At 43.0% G+C, this 20,000-nt stretch overlaps 1 protein-coding gene across 2 annotated transcripts in view; it reads right to left on the bottom strand.

Annotated features, from left to right (window-relative positions):
* Positions 1-20,000, bottom strand: part of tns2b (tensin 2b) — a 23,921-nt gene that overhangs the window by 2,228 nt on the left and 1,693 nt on the right. Inside the window, exons 2-23 of one of the 2 annotated variants that reach the window (XM_060867347.1) lie at positions 18,995-19,091; positions 18,850-18,887; positions 10,053-10,084; positions 9,785-9,968; positions 9,627-9,677; positions 8,342-8,464; positions 7,962-8,026; positions 7,782-7,865; positions 7,579-7,691; positions 6,812-6,872; positions 6,651-6,726; positions 6,435-6,564; positions 6,256-6,321; positions 6,046-6,162; positions 3,684-4,952; positions 2,911-3,004; positions 2,026-2,813; positions 1,713-1,937; positions 982-1,059; positions 820-897; positions 558-726; positions 167-235 (exon numbers count right to left, since the gene is read on the bottom strand). In XM_060867347.1, the coding sequence (XP_060723330.1) occupies positions 167-235; positions 558-726; positions 820-897; positions 982-1,059; positions 1,713-1,937; positions 2,026-2,813; positions 2,911-3,004; positions 3,684-4,952; positions 6,046-6,162; positions 6,256-6,321; positions 6,435-6,564; positions 6,651-6,726; positions 6,812-6,872; positions 7,579-7,691; positions 7,782-7,865; positions 7,962-8,026; positions 8,342-8,464; positions 9,627-9,677; positions 9,785-9,968; positions 10,053-10,084; positions 18,850-18,887; positions 18,995-19,091 (4,007 nt within the window). Of the gene's footprint in view, positions 1-166; positions 236-557; positions 727-819; positions 898-981; positions 1,060-1,712; positions 1,938-2,025; positions 2,814-2,910; positions 3,005-3,683; positions 4,953-6,045; positions 6,163-6,255; positions 6,322-6,434; positions 6,565-6,650; positions 6,727-6,811; positions 6,873-7,578; positions 7,692-7,781; positions 7,866-7,961; positions 8,027-8,341; positions 8,465-9,626; positions 9,678-9,784; positions 9,969-10,052; positions 10,173-18,849; positions 18,888-18,994; positions 19,092-20,000 lie in introns of those variants that run through there. The other variant, XM_060867348.1, reaches the window with a different exon arrangement.

Raw genomic sequence — 20,000 nt, 5'->3', positions numbered from 1 at the left:
CTGCTCTTCTCTATACTCTACACTTAACTCTATTCTCCTCTGTTATATTGATGTGACCGTTTGGAGTAAACACACTTTTCTTTACCAAACATTTTTTATACAGTTTTATACAGAAGTGATGGATTACAGCTAAAAAAAAACACAGTTTCTACATGTGCACATTTACCTTTGATCCTCTGGAGCCACACAGCTGAATATAACACTGTGGATTGGATAATGTCTCCTGAAGAACAGTCTAAATGTAGAACGTTACAGAGAAACAGACAAAACATCATTAACTGACACCAGATATTTTATTTTAAGAGTTTTTGCTTCATTAGCCTAAAAAGAAAAATATTATTTAACGTTCATCTGTAAAGAAAAGTGACCTATGATTGGATGCAGCATCTGAATGAACCAGGAAGTGTGCGTTTGTTCCATCCACTGAAACAGACTTAAGTCCTTCTCTAGCTAGCGTGTGTGCAGCTGGTGGTTTGCTTGGCTAATTTATTTGGTACATGTTGAGTTTTTTATGTTTACCAACATCTATCATAGTTTGGCCTGCATGTGATGTATACCTGCGTTGATTGTCTGTAAGGGTGATGCCCTGACTAGACACTTTGAAGTGGACTGCAGTTGCTGAAGGGCAGGGTTTCTGAACCCGAGTGCACTTCATAGCTCTGGAGATGGCTTGTGGACCAGTCAGAGACTCGGTGTCCACAGAGTTTATGTAGAGAACATTGCAGGCTGGGACAGACACGCATACAAACACAGTAAAAAACAAAAAGAAAAAGGAAGTAAAACTTTATTTGTTGTCAGGTTGGTTTGACGGATGCTCACCAGCTCCCTGTTTGAGCAGTTCTGCAGCCGTGCTGGTGTTGGTGTCACTCTGCAACTCCTGCAGCTCTCCTACAAGATCTGGAACACACCAACACACCCTCAGCACATGTCTTCTGGTTGTGAGGTGGAAGTGTAAGCATGTGTGTACTGTAATTGAGATACCTTTGTCTGGGATTTGTAGTTTACATGGTAGAGAGACAGGTGTGATGGAGTGCTGGTATACCAGAGCAGACAGAGAGCCTGCAAACATAAAGAAAACCTGGATCAGAAACAGCAGACAGCTGCACCAACACTTCTTAACTAACGCAGCTGTTATTTTGTTAGCCGAACCTGAATTTAGAGCTGAATTCCTACTTTGGTTTATTTCCTATTTGTTTTCTTTGATTTAGACAAAAAATAGACATTTTGTGATGGGTATGTGAAACTGAAACCATATTTAGAAATGTTTTTTTTCATAACTTAACAAGTGTGCGCCATAGCATGATAAGAACATGGAACCAGATGTGACAATGAAGATTAATTTAGCTAGAACACATGGCATTTCTTGAAGCACTATAGTTCTGTCTTTTGCCTCAGTTTGGGGCTCACTGTAAAACCATTGTAACTCAAAACCATTGCCACGTTTTTGGACTTTTTGATGTCAGTTGAATTCAGACATTTAACTAATTAAATTTCAGATGTGAGAAAGACTTATATAGACAATATAGATCTTGCTAACTTGTTTTACAGAGGTTCTGATACATAGAGGTTCCGATACATAGAGGTTCCGATGCAACAGGTCGATGTGTTAATCTGTGTTAAACTTACACACGATAAATTATGGCTGATTTTAACAAAATGTAAATCTGGCCCCAGACCAACAGAGAGCAACAGGATCAACATTTTTTTCTCACCAAAGTACATTTCGTTTTGGCAGCCTTTAATTTTCACTCCTTTTGCTCCACTCTCGATCAGAAAGTGCCTGACCAGCTGCTCCTGTGAGTGAGAGGTGTGGCCAAGGCTGCTGACATAAGCGGGGGGTGTGGCCACTTTAAGAGCCAGCCCATAGGCACCCTGGAATGAACTGCTGTCCCGTATTAGAAAATAGCCTGGATCTTTATCCTTCAAAACAGCAATCGCTATAGGACACAAAACAAATTATACTAATTACACCCATTTTTTAAGAAGACACACGGGTATAATAAAGAAAAGTCTGTTCTGCCTTACCTTGATCTCTAGAGATTCCAGGCTTGTACCAGAACTTGGAGGTGTCCTGCACAAATTTGGCACTAACGCGAGCTTCTTGCTCTAGAGTCCCTTTTTGTCTGGTATCTGCAGTAGGTAAGAGTGTAATTGGAAACTGAAAAGAAGAGGTGGAAGATGCTACGGATGACCTGACCGAGGACGCGCTTGTGGATGAATCCTGGAAAGGACTTACACGCTGTTTTTCAGGGAGAGGAGGTTGAGGAGGGTAAGAAGGAATGGTAATTGCAGTGTAGCCAGTGTATGGAAGATGAGGCACAGTCAACAGAGGGTAGTTGGTTGATGCCAAAGGGAACAAGGGTGTGATGTAGCCATCCGGCACTGGGGAGGGAGCTCTCAAATCGTTATTACTTCCATCCTCATGGAACGATACCCTGTCAGTTGGTGGGGTCAGGCTCTGTTTCTCAGAAATGGGGTCCAATAAAAGAAGTTCAGACAAGGAGCTTCTTTCTGATGGGCATGTAGAGATATTTTCATTTTTAGGAGGCAATATGGTATTCCCCAGTTCCTGAGTGACAGACAAAAGTGACTCTACTTCCAAAGCTGTGACTTGTGGTTCAGAGGTTTGACTCGACTCGTTGGGTTCACTTATGAGGATTGTAGTGGATGTGGACTCTGTGACTTCTGGATTTTTTGCCTCAGACACTTGTGGCTGTTTGGTAAGTTCAGGTGAGGTACTGCTGCTAGAAGGAGAATCTCTATGTGCAACATCACAATTGACTAACACTTCTGTGTCTACTGGTGGTGCTTCACTGTAAAGTCCAGAAAAGATTTGGTAAATACTAATTAATACCATAAATGAAGTTACAAACAACAGCATATAAAAGGGAATATTAATAAGTTATGTACCTGTTTTGGACTTGCAGAGAAACAATATTATTACAATCTTCTTTTGTAGAAACATCCTGGGGAATTTTCATCTTTGAATGTTTATCTGAGACTTCTGCAAAAGAAGAAAAATGTTGAGTTCATGTATTTAAAACCTATAATTTTATTTTACAATAAACAGTGATATATAGAAATCAAGTTCAGGGCTGAAATTGTGAAATAGTCAACAGCTCTCTTTGTAACTCTCTCATATTAAATTCTCACTTTCTGTTCCAAACTTGAAAAAATGCCAAGACTTGAGCTAGCAATAAAATTCTAATAAAATATTAATGTTTCTTAATGTTCATAAGATAGTGGGAGTGAGAGTGGAGAAAGAAGAGAGTGTCAAACAAAACTATGCTTTAAAATGTCAATAATAGATTAGTGCTCAACACTAAGGCCTCTCATTACAGTATATATCCCCATCATATCAGGAGTGTTGATAGTTATGCCACATGGTTGTTTGATTGAGCCTGTGTTGCATGCAATCCCTATTAGATTGAGTACTTTCTTCTGAGTGAAATCATCAGCCTGTGACATAGCATGAGCAACAGATCTAAAGAAAGATGCTGTGGCTGGATGTCTACCTTATCTTCCTGGTCTGTATCTATAATGTGATAAGGTGAGGTGAGAGTTAGCTAACATAGGAGTTGGAAAATGACCAAAATAGGAAAAAATGAGGTAAATCATGGTATGTGCTGTCTGCAGTATTTTGTTTTTTTGAGTTGTTTGAGTAGTAATGCAATAGGTCATACCTGTGAGGTTGAAAAGGATATTGTGCTCTTTTCCAGATTTGGTGCTCTGAATGTAATGTTGGGAAAGACTGGTCCTTTTTGGGGAAGGAGTGTGAGCTAATGGAGATGAGTTTGGAGACTGAGCCATGGAAGCATAGCCAGGACTATCTCTAACATATGGTGGGGAGCAGGGCCAGGGTAGATGGGGGCTATGGTATCCACTGCTGTGGGGGCTTGGATATGGACTTGACGAAGGATCTGGTCGGGGATCTGCTCCACATACTGGATGGTCTTGTTTAGACATAGAATGGCAATGTCTATGTCCATATCCAAAGGATGACAGGATGGGTGGCATAACAGTTCTGTGCTGCCAGCAGTCTGGGTCCTGCGAATCCATATCACCATCTCTTGTCCAGTGCACAGCCCCCTCCCGCCTATATCCAAATTCTGGTTCTCTGTGCAAAGGGAGCTTTTCAAGTTGGCTCACTCTGAGAGAGTGGGACAGATCCTCCCGCAGGCGCAAGCAGTCCCTGCAGGAACAAGAAGTAGGTGAAGTTGAGCTGAAGCGTAACTCATGGTAAGGACTGGAAGGCAGGGATTGGTGAGAAGACTGAGGTGGTGGAATATGGGTATGGTTGTGGGCTAGAGGAGAGTAATGGAGCAGAGGGTATGCATCCCCTGTACAGAATAGGTGAGTTTGTACAGGAAGTGTGTGTGAAGAACGAGTATGAGTATAGCTGTATGTTTCTGGTGAGGGGTAAGTATAACATGACCGAGTGCAGTGATGCTGACAGTGGCCTTTCTCCCACAAAAAGTTTGGCTGAGACCCACATGGCTCACAGACAGGCAGAGAGGAAGCACGAGTACAAGGCAATGTGTAGTGTTTGGGTTGCAGTTTTTGAGAATGAGTCTTGGACAAATCAGGATTCATATATGAATGAGGGTGGGAATAAGGACGACCACAGCAAGCGCGCTCCACCCGGAGACGAGAGCAGTCGTTATCATCTAGTATAGCGGTCTCTCGATCCTTATCTCTCACATTTGGTTTATCTCTTTCCCCATTTCTTTCTTTGTCCTCCCTTTGGTGAAGATAATGAGATGAAGAAAGTGGTGATTCCTCAAGCTCAGAGCGAGTGGAACGATGAACGGTGTCAGAGCTAATATTGGGTAATTGACTGGGAGTGGAGGAGTTGATGACTTGTGGGTTGTTTGAAACAGAGGCAGGTATGCGCCGCTTCTTCACTTGGGCGTACAAACTGCCGTCAAGTGGGCCACGAGTGTGACAGATATCTACGCAACAAACAGAGACACAGTAAAGAGACTTTAGGGGTGCTTATGTAGAATGGTGTTATATTTACCTAGGCAATATGATCGCTATGTCGTGTCTATTCTACACTGTCAAAAGAGGACAGGCCATGGATTAGAGATGTGCAATGGACCCACCCAATTCTATGGACACTGCAGACTATTCCCATTCACTTTCAGAGACACACACTAGTTCCAATCACGTGCAAAAACACTCAGACCACTCCTACTCAATCCTATAGAGACTCTACCTCCTATCTCTACCACACTATTCTCTACCTCCTATTTCTACAGTTTCTATGATGATTCCTGCTAGCTTTCGTAACTACCACACCCACCCACTCACAAATACTCCCTGCCTCCTAAAGAAGAGACTATGACAACTTACACCTGCACTGCCAGATATTCTAAACACTCCACCCTACCTGTTACCTCAGATACAATAACCACTTCCATCCTTAACCTTACATACTCTGGGCAATCTTGTCTGCTATATTAGATACACTGACCTCTAATGTCTGCATTACCGCAGATACTCTGTCCAATACAGCACTCATTACCTCAGATAGTCTAAACACTCCTTTTCCTTACCTCAAATACATTGACCACTCCCATCTATTGTTTCAGATACTCTGAAAACTCCTGTCCATTATCTCACATTCTTTGACTATTCATTTATATTTACGGCACTCACAACCTTGGGAGCTGTAGTCCAATATCTTAGCCACTGAACAACCAATTGCTCAAGGTACTATTCCTGACCATTACCTCAGATAGTCTGACCACTCCTGCCTGTTAAATCAAATACAATGACCTTCATTTCCATTACCTTTGAAACTCAGACCACTACCATCTGTTACATCATATACTCATGTAAATTCCTGTCTATTAGCTTGAATACTCTAACTGAACTCCTGCCTGCTACCTCAAATATATAGACCACTTTCACAGATACTCTGACCTCTCCCTCCTACTTTTGCAGTTACTCTACCAGGTCCAGTGTTCCAAGATACTCTATCTAAATTCTATTTCACACTCCTAAAACAATCAAGTTTGTGTATATTGTGTGTGTACGTACCTTCTATACTGTCCTCATGATGAAAATTAAAGTTTTCATATGAGTCCCAGCGCACTACAGGATCTGTGCAGCTGATATGTGGACTCCCCCTAGGGTCCTTCTTTTGAATCTCCTCTCCTAAATACAGACACACTTCCGTTAACAGAGATTGAGTATAACCATTGACAGGAATGATGGATAGTATGAGTGTTAACATGACAGAATCAGCACCTCTCTTTTGTGCTGGACTGCCAGAGAACACAAGTTCTACTGTTGCATCAGCTGGATAGTGTTTATCTAAAAGAATCAATAACAGCGTAAATAATAAAATATGAAGGTAATGTGTGTGGGGGAGGTTGGTTTTATGTTTTTTAGTAACTTCCATACTTAAGGTGTGTGTAAATACACACCTGTGCATGCATGGTCCAGCTCTTTCTTTCCAAACCAAAGCTGTGATCCATGAACTGTACATGTATGAAACTGCACCCTAAACACACACTCTCTTTCACACACACCTGAGCGCCGATGGTAACACTTCACCTAGAGATGAGAAGAAAAAACTTACAATTTTAAAATGTTCAGATTTTTGATGAGGTTACGCACTGCACAGTGGTGAGGTGCGGTACCATAATGTCCCCCTTCAATAGTAGTGCTGGCTCTATTTTGAAGCACAACGTCCGTTTCATGGAGCCATTGGTTTCACTGCAACAAATACAAGCAAGTTTAGTTCTTCTGTAGATATAATGTTCACTGATCTGAAACAATGAAGCCATGAGACTCGACTCACTATATTCCTGAGGTGTAGACCAGTTTCAGAGACTGATAGATCTTCAGGAACGGTGCATAAACTGAGAGAGAGAAATCCACAGCCATGGACATCCGAACAATAACATATTTTTCATGATGCAACATCAATATTGATATTATATCGTAATAAATGCTATAAAAAATACACAAACAATATACAGATTATACTGTAGGTGGCAGACATGACACTGTAAACATGCAAGACATTTTGAATATCTCTATTTTAGATATTAATAATGAATATAAAAAATGTAAGCAATAAATATGAAAGAAAGGTTTTTAGAAATGAATTAATTATTATAGTAACAAAGGTTAATTCAATTATAATTGATTAGTTTAATAAGAATTATCATTTTAATAATACATATATAATAGTTATCTAAATAGTTATATAAATTCTTAACTGGTCAGCAAAAATTCTGTAATAATTTGCTTTGAACCTTTTAGGATATAAATTTTAATATTTAAAAATATAAATATAATATTGTATTTAGAGTATTCATAAGTTGATCATTAAGCATTAATTTGTAAATTGTACAAGCCACCAGAGTTTAATAGACACCAAAATGTCCTTGTTTTTAATGGAACTTAATTTAATTTTTAACCAAAAAGAATCAAGTTTAATTAGGTGAAAGGTTTTGGGTTTGAGATTTTATTTATAATGGCAATTTCAGGCAGAAGAGGGCACTAAACATCACAAACATCTCCTTTAAAGTGTTTTATTGAGGCGGTATAAAGTGTGATTACCTTCACCAGGCTCATAGTTGGTTATAGCTGGTATATGAACCTGCTGAAGGAGCAGAGACGAGCTGTTTATCTTGATTGCACCAGACAGAAGCCCGGAAAAGTAATAAATATATCTGTATGGGACAGGAATAAGATCCAGTACAAGGAAAAATAATCTTTAGACAAAATTCTTCATTATTCTGCACTTCAGTTGGGTGACGAACCTGTTCTGAGACGGTTGTAGAGACGAGGAGATTTTATCCTCACAGAACTTCCTCATGGCGACAGTGTTGAGAGCGTGGTCTATCCTGCCACAGAATCATCCACAGGATCATGAGAATGTGTAAAGTGAGGACCACAACACAAATACGACTGAATGAATGAGTGTGTGTATAAACGCTCACCTAGCTGATATTTTACTGAAGTGCATGTACGCTGCTATTATTACTCCAGTCTTTCCCCGGTTCCCCTGAGAAAGTTATTAACAGTTATTTTTAAAGTCCTTATTAAAGGTGCAGTTTAAAGTCTAGCAATAACCACATTGTTTCAAAGCTCCCTATCAAAACTGTCCTTTGTAGTAATTCCATCTAACAGATCTCATTAGGCATCCTGCCTTGATGCCCGATGACGCCTGAGATAGGCACAGGCTCCCCGTGACCCGAGGTAGTTCGGATAAGCGGTAGAAGATGAATGAGTGAGAGAGAGAGATCTCATTAGGCTGTTCTTCCATCCACAATATAGAATTGCAGTCCTACAGTTACACATTAATGCTTTAACCCCTGACCTTGCAGTGAAGCACAACAACGTTGTGGGGGTCTGAATTCAACCAGCCTTCCATAGTCTTACACACGGTGCATATCTTATCCAGGGGCGGGGCATGTAGATCCGGCCAACCAAACTCCTCAACCTGACAGGTACAGGCACAAGGTGACTTTATTAAAGATCATTATCAAACCTGAGATTATTTTCAAGACACATGAAGGTGAAGAGACACATGTTAGAGCATTTAGAGCATCAAATACAATTACCCTGAGTGTTTTTTTTTATATATACAGTATTTAATCAGGCTGAATAGAAAACCTGTGGGTTTTTTTCTCCTCACTGCTGTTGTTTCGGCAGGTAAGAAGGTATCGATCACACTTGGGTCTAAGCGAGGAGGCCCTGGTCCAATTCAATCTGATTTCAGTTGCAGTGAGAAACCGATTAAACTCCAAGTTTGCAATCAGAGTGAAATTAGATCTTTCGATTCATTTCCATTTTGGTGTTGCTTGCTTTAACACTGCTGACAATTAAACAAACTAAAAACCAAAAAGAAATTTGATCTCAGGTGTATAAAACTGCAATCTGCCTCTTAAAACAGAAATAGGGGGCTGAGTAATAAACAAACTCTTACCAAGTGCGAGTAGAAAATCACATCTAGCTTGGAATAAGAGCTCAATAAATGATTTGATAATGATCTAAGTTCAATACATTTTATGTGGTGCATCTGGTCTTCATTATCTCATTTAGCTTAATTTTAATGGTATTCAGAATACATGGTATTTCTACGGTTTTACGGCTCTGTGCTTTGGTTCAACTTCATCAGGTCGAGGCAACAAAAAAATGCTGGCAGGTTTCATACACTTTCTGAACTCCAGTGTATTCAGAGTCTAATCATGTTCTCACAAGAGTTTACACGAAAGCAGACGGAGATCATCTCGCTCAGACGCTCTCAGACCCGAGTGTAATCGCTGAGTTCCTACCTGCCTCAAGAACCACACAGTGGGTGAGAACACACCATGTGAAAAGTTCCCTGAATCAACTCAACTATAGGACATGAGTCAAACAATAGAATCATTTCTTCTAAACTGAATACTGAGGTGCAAACGTCTCCAGAACCCTGAACACGAACAATGCCTCATGTTCTGGGTTCTGCAGAGAAAATAAATGCTGGATATGATACACAACATTTTTAAACTAGTTATTTATTTAATGATCAAATCCTTTATACTGTAAGGAATCAATCTAGCTCTGATTCAGCCTTGGATTTCTTAGCTTTTAGAGTATTCAGATTTCCTTTAAAATCATACCTTGGGGTTTAATCTGCAGATATCATGACGTTTCTCAGATAGATTTATGACCTGAAGGAGAAAAAGATGTGATTTGAACATCGCTAATGATTCACTGTGATACAGCTTGGGAGTTGATAATAATGATGATAATGATGATGATCACAAGAACAACCAACCAGAAACTTCTCCTGGTGTTTTGATTTCAACATGGCTGCCACTTCCTTCAGGTTTCTGCGATAACGTTGTTCATCCAGGTCTGGTAGGAAGAAAACAGAGATGATCCTCTCTGTGATGTAGATCAGGTCGAAATCATAACGGCTCTCCATGATGTTCTCCATCACGTTCTCCACGCTGTCACTCCTTCACAACAAAGGGAACGAGTGCAGTTGTTTACTACCAAAAACAAATTTTCTGAGATCATTATACTGTACTGACTCTTCATACCTGAGAGGAGCGTTGCTTTGACTTTTAGATGACTGAAAGAGAGAGAAAAAGGTGACACTGTTGCCAGACAGACCTCGCAGACTTCAGAACTTCAAATCACAACATGTTGAACTTCTGAATCTGTTGAACATGGAATGAGATCCCAGGCTGATTTTGTACATGTGCTAATTTCACAGTTGTCATAAGAAGAAGACAAAAGATGGAGATGTGAGAGAAATCTTTTCGAGATCTTTTCATGTTCCTGCACATCATGATCATCTAAAGAACAACCACATGACAGGAAAACACCAGGATATTATATTACCATGACAGTTTTAGCAAGTTCAACAGCAGGAGAACAGAAAATAAAATGCTGTCCATTCAATTCTCTGGTTTTAACAGCAATTATTTGTACAATATATTCATTTTTTTAAAGTATTTTATTGTTAAATTGTCTTTTGATTGAATTTGACAGCGAAGAAAGAACTTCTTCCTCAGTCTGCATTTTCTATCTTTTCAGGTTTAAAGGTGACTGTTGTCTCACAGATGATTTGACTCAAGAAAAATCCTAAAACTTTGCGAATTACACAATTTTAATTTCCAGACAATTTACTTAAGGATGTGCACTATACAATAACACGTCACTTTACCTGCATAAACTGTGAATACCTTTTTTATTTATTTTTATTTTTGTAAGAAACTAATCCGTCTGGGGGAAGAAAAATGTGTCATTATGGCAATGTGATATGGAGCTGGAGCTCATAAACTGCCATTTACACACACACACACGCACACACATGCACTCACAAACACACACAAACACACAAACACACACACATGCACTCACAAACACACACACACACATGCACTCACAAACACACACAGACACACACACGCACTCACAAACACACACACACACACACACGCACTCACAAACACACACGCACTCACAAACACACACACATGCACTCACAAACAAACACACACATATGCACTCACAAACACACACAGACAAACACACTCACTCACAAACACACACGCACTCACAAACACACACACGCATAGAGAGACACACACACATGCACTCACAAACACACAGACACACGCACTCACAAACACACACACAGACAGACACACACACGCACTCACAAACACACGCACTCACAAACACACACACTCACAAACACACACAGACACACACACGCACTCACAAACACACACACACACACACGCACACGTGAAGAGATAGAATAACGAGAGGTTGCTATAACCTAAATGCCAACAGGAACTAACTCACCTCTACTACATTAATATAAACATTTCTTTAAGAAATACAAATTGCTATTAAACACTCACACACAGAGTGTCTTATCACTTACTGAACTTACCTACTTACCTAAATCTCTATAACTCATTAGTATAAATAAAAAGTATAAATTATGTTAAATCTAGGTGGCAGATGAGGACAGATGAGGACCATCACATTTATCTGAAAATAATACACTGGTGTAGAAAATAAGCAGACAAGCAGCAAATGTATTCTGTGTTTGCGATATCAGTGACAGTGTTTGTATTTATTTATTATGGTTGCCATAGTGACATAAACAGATGTGCACAGACACACTATCGAGTGTCTGTGTGCTTTTACAGACATCCTCTGACTTCATTAATTTAATGTCACACCGGGACACATCTGCTAATGTTTAACACCAGTGTGTGTGTGTGTGTGTCACTGTATTATATATCGATGATTTGCTTGCTTTATCCTAAGTTAAACAGATATATGGTGTTTATGGCAGACCAACAATACAATTAAAAATGTCCTTTTTTATTTCTACACTTTTTTTTAATGTGACCTGAATGACATCAACAGAAACACTGCAGCTGATAAATTCACAGGAAGTCAATTACAGCGATCTCCTTACTAATTAAACACTGAAACACCGCATTGATGAAACGTGCATCCATTTCTACAAGTCAGAGTAACAGGATTTCAGTTAAAAACATCATGAGGACGTTTTCCAGGAGAATGTTTTATAGATTAATGTCCGTTGCAGGTCACATGACCACCGCTGCACATTAAGTCTTTTCATTTTTGTCCAAAATGTTGACACACAACATGGAGAATAAAGGTATGTCAGAGTCGAGTTAAAATAGTGAGTTGATTGAAATAGAGATAAAAAGAGATCAAGAGAACAGCTGAAAGAGAGAGAGAGAGAGAGAGAGAGAGAGAGAGAGAGAGAGATGAGTGAAATGCTTAGTGGATTTAGGAAACTATTTCTATAACTCTATTTCAGATGATCAGCTGGTCTCACTGACTTATTGCATGTGTAAATTTAACACTCGCCTAACACATACGCACAACACACACCGCACACACAATCCACACAACACACACTGAATCCTAATGAGTTTTTAATATCTGCCTAAGTGCAGTCTGGACACAACAAACAGGAAACAAGTCCAGAGTGTGTAATAATGAGAGACATGGGAGAGACTTTACTGCATCCTGTCTCAGCAGGGTGACAAACAAACCCCTCCAACTCACTGACTGACTGTCTGACTCTCAAACTGGCTGCCTGATTGACCAAATGAGTCTCTGACTGACTAACTGACCGACTCTCTGACTGACTAACTGACTGAGTCGTTAACTGAACGACTCTCTGACTGACTAACTGACCGACTCTCTGACTGACTAACTGACCGACTCTCTGACTGACTCTCTGACCGAATGACTGATTCTCTGACCAACTGACTGACCAATTCTTGATTAGCTAACTGACTAACTAACTGACTGACTCTGACTGAATGACTCTGTCTGTTATTAAAAGCGTTACACAGACAAAACTGAATTGAACTGAACTGACTCAAACTCACTTAGACTTACTGACTGTCTGACTGACCAACTGACTCTGAATAACTGACCAGTTTATTGAAAAAGTGACTGAATTCAATGTCACATTAATATCATCATCAAACACACTGACTTTATTAAAGGTGTTTGTTTTACAGGAAATTATCAACTTTAAAATGTCGTCGTTAGTCCACTATTGATTCATCAGAAAAAAAAGAGAAAAGAAGGAATATAAGAAGAGAAATGAAGACCACACACATAAAGGAAAGAAGAAGGAGAAGAAGAGACATTTGGAACATTATGGCTCTTTCATCAAAGCTAGAATAAAAGCGTACTGTAACCGTTTGCTCTTTGATCTGACTGCTAAATCTTACTCCATTCATCTGTTTCTTCTCCTTCATCTTTAGTAACTCTAGCTCACATCAACAGAACATAAAGAGGAAGGTGTTTTTACCTTTAGGACCACGGGTTCTCCGCTCTGCTTCCTTTCCCCTGACATGGGTTCTAACAGCATGGAGAACACTCTCCAACCCTGTTCTCCCTCTCATTGTACCCCCCCCCCCCCCACACACACACACACCAGCACCCCGCCCACCCCCTGCCCACACTCTTAACACAGCGTGAGAGAAACCGGAGAACTCTGAGATTACAGAAGAACAGCTGCACTCTGTGGTTTGGATGAGCTCCAGAAATATTGGCACCCTTTATTAAAATGAATGTATAAAAATGAAATTGTTAAGCAGTGGGATATTTTGAGTTTAACATATGAGGACAGAGTCCAGTTTTTATTCAGCAGTTCAATTTTTTAAACTAAACCTTGCCTTTTGAAGTGCTAGATTTAAAAGTATTGGCACCCCACCGTGAATACGTAATCCATACATTAATGACACTTTAGCAGATCTCAACTCTCCACTGTGAGAATCGTGAGACTGAGATGCTTCGAGGACCATCTAAGGAGCTACACTGTCTGGGTTTCTGTGGGAACATCTAGAGACTAGTCTTAGCATTCATGATTTATGACTGAACTGTGATGTATTGTCACGAGCAACGAGCCGCCGTCCGATAGAGACGCATCCCCGGAGTATTAGCGCGCTTCTGGACTGCACTTCCCATCAGCCATCCTTCACTCTGATTACACCTCCACCTGTTAATCATCTCCGCTCTCTATTTAAACCACACTTGAACTTCATACCAGTGCGAGGTCTCGACTTGCCTTTGTACTGTCATTCTGAGCGTTTACCCGTGTTCTGATTTTCCCGTTGCGACTCTGTTTCCTGATTCTGACTTTTCTGATTGTTTGCTGCCTGCCCCGACCTTTTGCCTGTTCTCGATTCCGATTTTGCCTATCCTCTGATATTAGTGTTTTTGCCCATCCTGATCATTGCCTGTCTGACTTCGTCTGTGTATATCGTCAATAAATTGCTGCAAAGGGATCCCCAGCCGTATGCCTCCGATTACAGGAGACCTCGCCGACCGAAGATCCAGCAGCTGTCGCTCAGCTCGCAACCCAGCTCACCGGTCAGGCCCAGCAGCTTACGCGCCTCACCCAGCTCACTCAAGAGCTCGCTGCGGCTTTACAAGGGCTGCAAGGAGCCGCCGGATCACCGAATCCTCCGGCGCCAGCGCCGGTTCCCCAGACCACGATGTATCCCGCTCCTGCAACCACCGGTCCCCGTCTCGCCTTCCCGGAAAAGTTTAACGGTGATCCTGGAGGCTGTCTGGGTTTCCTCATGCAGTGTTCGCTTTTCGTGGCACAACAACCGGCCCTGTATCCAACGGAGAACAGCCGTATCGCTTTAGTTTGTTCCCTACTCACTGGCAAAGCATTGGATTGGGCCACCACGGTGTGGAGAGAGAACGGCATTTGTGCTGAGAACGGTATGCACTGGCATGTCGCACTCTCGTCGTGGAAGCAGGCTGGGAGGAACGCCCCCTGCAACTGCTCTACCCCAAGGGCTTAAACCCGGACCTCAAGCCGAGCTTGCCTGCCGGGACGAGGGAAGGAGCCTGTCCGAGTTTGTGGATCTCTCCATTCAGCCGGGTAACCTGATGCGCTTCCGACGCGCCCCCACACGCGCGGCCACACGTCCCGAATACCCCGAGCCAATGCAGATCGACTACACGCACCTCACGCCCGACCAGACCACCGTGAAGGCGAAAGAATCCGGTGAGTTCCGTCATCCCACAATCACAGAGCTGCGCTCAAGTCAGCGTGGGGCTCAAGATTCAAGGAGAGAGTGTGGAACTCTATGCACTTAATGACTCGGGTGCAGCCAGAAATTTTATGTCTTGGAAATTCGTTCAAACTCATAACGTTCCGGTAATCCCTTGTGTGTCCCCTTTAGCAGTGGAGGTGATAGACGGATGACCACTTAGAGAGGGACGCATCACACACCTCACCAGGGATCTCAGCCTGCAGGTGGGGGACCAACATCAGATCAGGAGCGTCTCTCTTTTCACATCATCCACTCTCCACGACACGCCCTCATCCTTGGCCTACCATGGCTCCAGCTCCATAACCCAATCATTTTCTGGCCCGAGCTGCGCATCACCAGCTGAGGCAATGCATGTGCTACACACCGCCGGGACTCGAAGGAGCTCTGCCAGCCCAACACCACAGACACCACGCCGATACCCTCCGACATCCCCGGCCTCCCAAACAAATACCAAGACCTCACAGAGGCATTTAGTAAAACCAAGGCCACAGAGCTGCCTCCACATCATCCCTATGACTGCGCCATCGACCTCCTGCCAGAAGTAACGCCACCTAGAGGGAGAATCTTTCCCATCTCACAGCCGGAATCCGCAGCCATGAATGAATATCTTCAGAAGGAGCTAAAGAAAGGGTTCATTCACCCCTCCGTGTCTCCAGTGTCGTTCTTCTTCGTCAAGAAAAAATACGGGGGGGCTTCGACCCTGCATTGACTATCGAGTGCTCAACGACATAACAGTGAAGTTTCGGTACCCCCTTCCACTCGTGCCGTCAGCCCTGGAACAACTCCGCCACGTGCGGTACTTCACGAAACTCAACCTCTGCTGCGCCTATAATCTGATCCGCATCAGACGGGGACGAGTGGAAGACCGCCTTCTCGACCCAATCAGGCCACTACGAGTATTTGGTCATGCCGTTCGGCCTATCGAACAGTCCAGCGGTCTTCCAATCGTTCATTGATAATGTGTTCCGGGACATGCTAGACCGCTGGGTAATCGTTTATATCGACAACATCCTCGTCTACTTTGAAAGCAAGGAAGAATACATCCAACACGTGAGGGCGGTGTTACAACGCCTCATCCAGCATCAGTTATACGCCAAAGCGGAGAAATGAGAGTTTCATCAGACCGCGACGGCCTTTCTGGGGTACGTCATTTCGGCAGAGGGGGTCACCATGGATGACACTAAAGTGCAGGCGGTGTTACAGTGGCCCAAACCACAGACCATCAAAGAGCTACAACGCTTTTTAGGGTTTGCGAACTTCTACCACCGCTTTATCCGTGGCTTCAGCACTATCGCAGCACCCCTCACCTCGGCGACAAGAAAGGCACCAACCCACCTCACCTGGTCACCGGAGGCGCACTCAGCATTCAAACAACTAAAGGAAAGCTTCACCTCACCACCGATTCTCCATCACCCTGTCCCGAACCGGCTGTTTATAGTTGAAGTAGACACCTCCAACACGGGAATCGAAGCTATAATGTCCCAGCGCCAGGGATCCGCCAATAAAATGTTCCCAAGCGCCTATTTTTCGCGCAAATTGTCCCCAACAGAACGGAATTGCGAGATGTGAGACCGCGAGCTGCTGGCCATGAAAGCAGCGTTCGAGGAGTGGCGGCACTGGTTAGAAGGTGCACAGCACCCATTCACCGTCCTCAATGACCACCGAAACCTGGAGTACCTGCGTGCTGCTAAATGCATGAACCCACACCAGGCCCGGGGGGCCATGTTTTTCACTCGGTTCCAGTTCACAGTAACCTACAGACCAGGGAGCAAGAACACCAAGGCCGACTTCCTGTCACACATGCACCAGGAGTTGGACACCTCAATCAAGAAATCATCCGCTTTCTCCAAAGTTACTGTCAACACAGTCAAAAGGAGTGGAGCAAGTACCTGATGTGGGCTGAATATGCCCAGAACTCTTTGATCAAACCCGCCACCGGCCTGACACCCTTTCAGTGTGTCCTAGGCTACCAGCCCCCCTTATTCCCCTGGTCTGACACTCCCACCGACCTGCCGGCCGTCGTTGATTGGTTTCGCCTAGCTACGGAGAGCTGTCAGGGCACAGAAAACCCAGGCTGACAGACAGGCCAGTGGGTTTGGCTTTCGACCCGTGACATCCGCCTCCGCCTTCCCTGCCCTAAGCTCAGTCCCAGGTATGTGGGGCCGTTCCGAATCCTCAGGCGAATCAACCCCGTCTCATACAGCCTCGCACTACCGGCCACCTACCGCATCTCACCCACCTTCTATGTTTCTCTGCTGAAGCCCGCCGATGAGCCGAGAGAGGATCCTGACACCACCGCCCGTAACGCCGCCACTGCTAGTCAACGGTGAGGAAGTATATCAAGTTCGCGAACTACTCGACTCCAGACGCCGAGGGGGCCGCTTGGAGTATCTAATCGACTGGGAGGGATTCGGTCCGGAAGAATGCTCGTGGGTGCTCGCCGCCAACTACCACCAACGGCACCCCGACAAACCAGCTCCCCATTCACGGGGTCGACCCCGGCGCCGCAAACATCCTCGCGTCGGGAGCCGCTCGTGGGGGGGTGGGGGTGGGGATCTGTCACGAGCAACGCGCCCCCGGAGTATTAGCGCGCTTCCGGACTGCACTTCCCATCAGCTATCCTTCACTCTGATTACACCTCCACCTGTTCCTCATCTCCGCTCTCTATTTAAACCACACTTGAACTTCATACCAGTGCGAGGTCTCGACTTGTTTTTGTACTGTCATTCTGAGCATTTACCTGTGTTCTGATTTTCCCGTTGTGACTCTGTTTCCTGATTCTGACTTTTCTGATTGTTTGCTGCCTGCCCCGACCTTTTGCCTGTTCACGATTCCGATTTTGCCTATCCTCTGATATTAGTGTTTTTGCCCATCCTGATCATTGCCTGTCTGACTTCGTCTGTGTAAATCGTCAATAAATTGCTGCAAATGGATCCCCAGCCGTGTATCACTACAATGCTACACAACTACTAGGTGAAAAACCTAACGTGTTACAGGAAAAGCTACGTTATTAAAGAAACAACCTCAGCTATTGTTGGGGCGCTGCTGAAGACTCTGAATCTCTGGATGAGAGGAATCACTGGAACACGATTTCTGACGACACAACAACCCATAAAACCCAAACATATCATTTATTATATATTTAAGACTCAAATCGTATACAGATCATTAAATAAAGTTAGTGTGCATAATCATCTGAGAGCCACAACATTGGTAGCAAACTACTTAGTTGAAGTCGGCTGATTTCCAGTAAGAAACATATTGAACAGTAAGCTCACTGTTGTGGGATTTTTTAGGGACTGAAAGATCCACTGAACTTAAAATGTCTAAATCCGACTGAGAAAACATCAGCTACTAACATGCTAATAAAAATTTGGTTAGACTAATAGCATTGTTATTGTAGCTAGTCGCTCCTGACAATATTAACAGTGCTGAAGAACACTGCTGTTGATAAAAAGTGTTTAAATGCGTAAGTGTGTGTGTGTCTGTGTGTGTGTGTAAATGTGTAAGTGTGTGTGTAAATGTGTGTGTGTGTGTGTGTGTGTGTAAATGTGTAAGAGTGTGTAAGTGTGTGTTTAAATGTGTAAGTGTTTGTGTGTATATGTAAATGTGTAAGTGTGTGTAAATGTGTAAGTGTGTATGTGTGTTTGTAAATGTGTAAGTGTGTGTGTAAATGTGTGTGTGTGTGTGTGTGTGTGTGTGTGCGTAAATGTGTAAGTGTGTGTGTAAATGGAGATCTGAGACGTACCTTTGTTTCACTGTTACTATTAGCTGCACTCTTGCATTCTGTAAGAAACAAAAAAAAATGTTTCGAACCTTTCTACCTTTCTGTACCTTCTGTTTTTATTGTGTGTTTATGTGTGTGTGTGTGTGTGTGTGTGTGTGTGTCTTACCTCTATAACAGGCTCCATCAATGTCTAAGATCTGTCTACACACAGAACAGTGCTGTTTCCTCTCAGTCTTTCCCCCTTTGAATGACTGTGTTCCCACCTTCACACACACACCCACACACACACACACAAACACACACATACACACACACACACACACACACACACACACACACACACACACACACATTTTTTATTCCTCTTACATCAAAGTAATTTGAAAATAAATACATGTTGTTACATCATCACTTTTATCCAGCTCTAGTAACATTCAGTTTCCTGAACCCAGTTTGTTCCTGTCATCTCTTCTGTTCTCTCAGTTATAAACACTCGTCCCCTCAGCAGCTCAACTTTATTCTCTCTTTTAAACTTAATAAGACAAACAGAAAAACCCAGAAAACTCCACTGTCCTGAAGATGTCAGTGTTATAATCCTTAACCCTGATCCTTAACCAGAGCTTTAACTGCTTGAGCCACCACTAATGTACACTGTGACACGACAGGACACGTGTTTCACATCTCTGTGTTACTGAGTGCAGTGAAGTCTAAACCAGGACAGAAATGTTTCTCCAGTTTAATCCTGGACTCCACCCTCCACTCTCTCTACAGCCAAAACCCCTGATCATGACTAAAGCATTTCCCCCCAATACACACAGGGGCAGTGTGCTTTCTCTCTCTCTCTGTCGCTCTCTCTCTCTCTCTCTCTGTGCTTCCTCTCTCTCTCTCTCTCTCTGCTTCCTCTCTCTCTCTCTCTGCTTCCTCTCTCTCTCTCTCTCTCTCTCTCTCTCTCTCTCTCTCTCTCTCTCTCTCTTTCTCTCTCTCTCTCCCTCCCTCTCTCTCTCTCTCTCTCTCTCTCTCTCTCTCTCTCTCTCTCTCTCTCTCTCTCTCTCTCTCTCTCTCTCTCTCTCTCTCTCTCTCTCTCTCTCTCTCTGTGCTTCCTCTCTCTCTCTCTCTCTCTCTCTCTCTCTGACACAGACAGGTGAATCTAGATAGATAGATAAACAGATAGA

This window comes from Tachysurus vachellii, chromosome 4, assembly GCF_030014155.1.
Source record: "Tachysurus vachellii isolate PV-2020 chromosome 4, HZAU_Pvac_v1, whole genome shotgun sequence".
Lineage (NCBI taxonomy): Eukaryota > Metazoa > Chordata > Actinopteri > Siluriformes > Bagridae > Tachysurus > Tachysurus vachellii.
The sequence above is the reverse complement of the archived record's forward strand: the minus strand, read 5'-3'. Positions and strand labels throughout refer to the sequence as shown.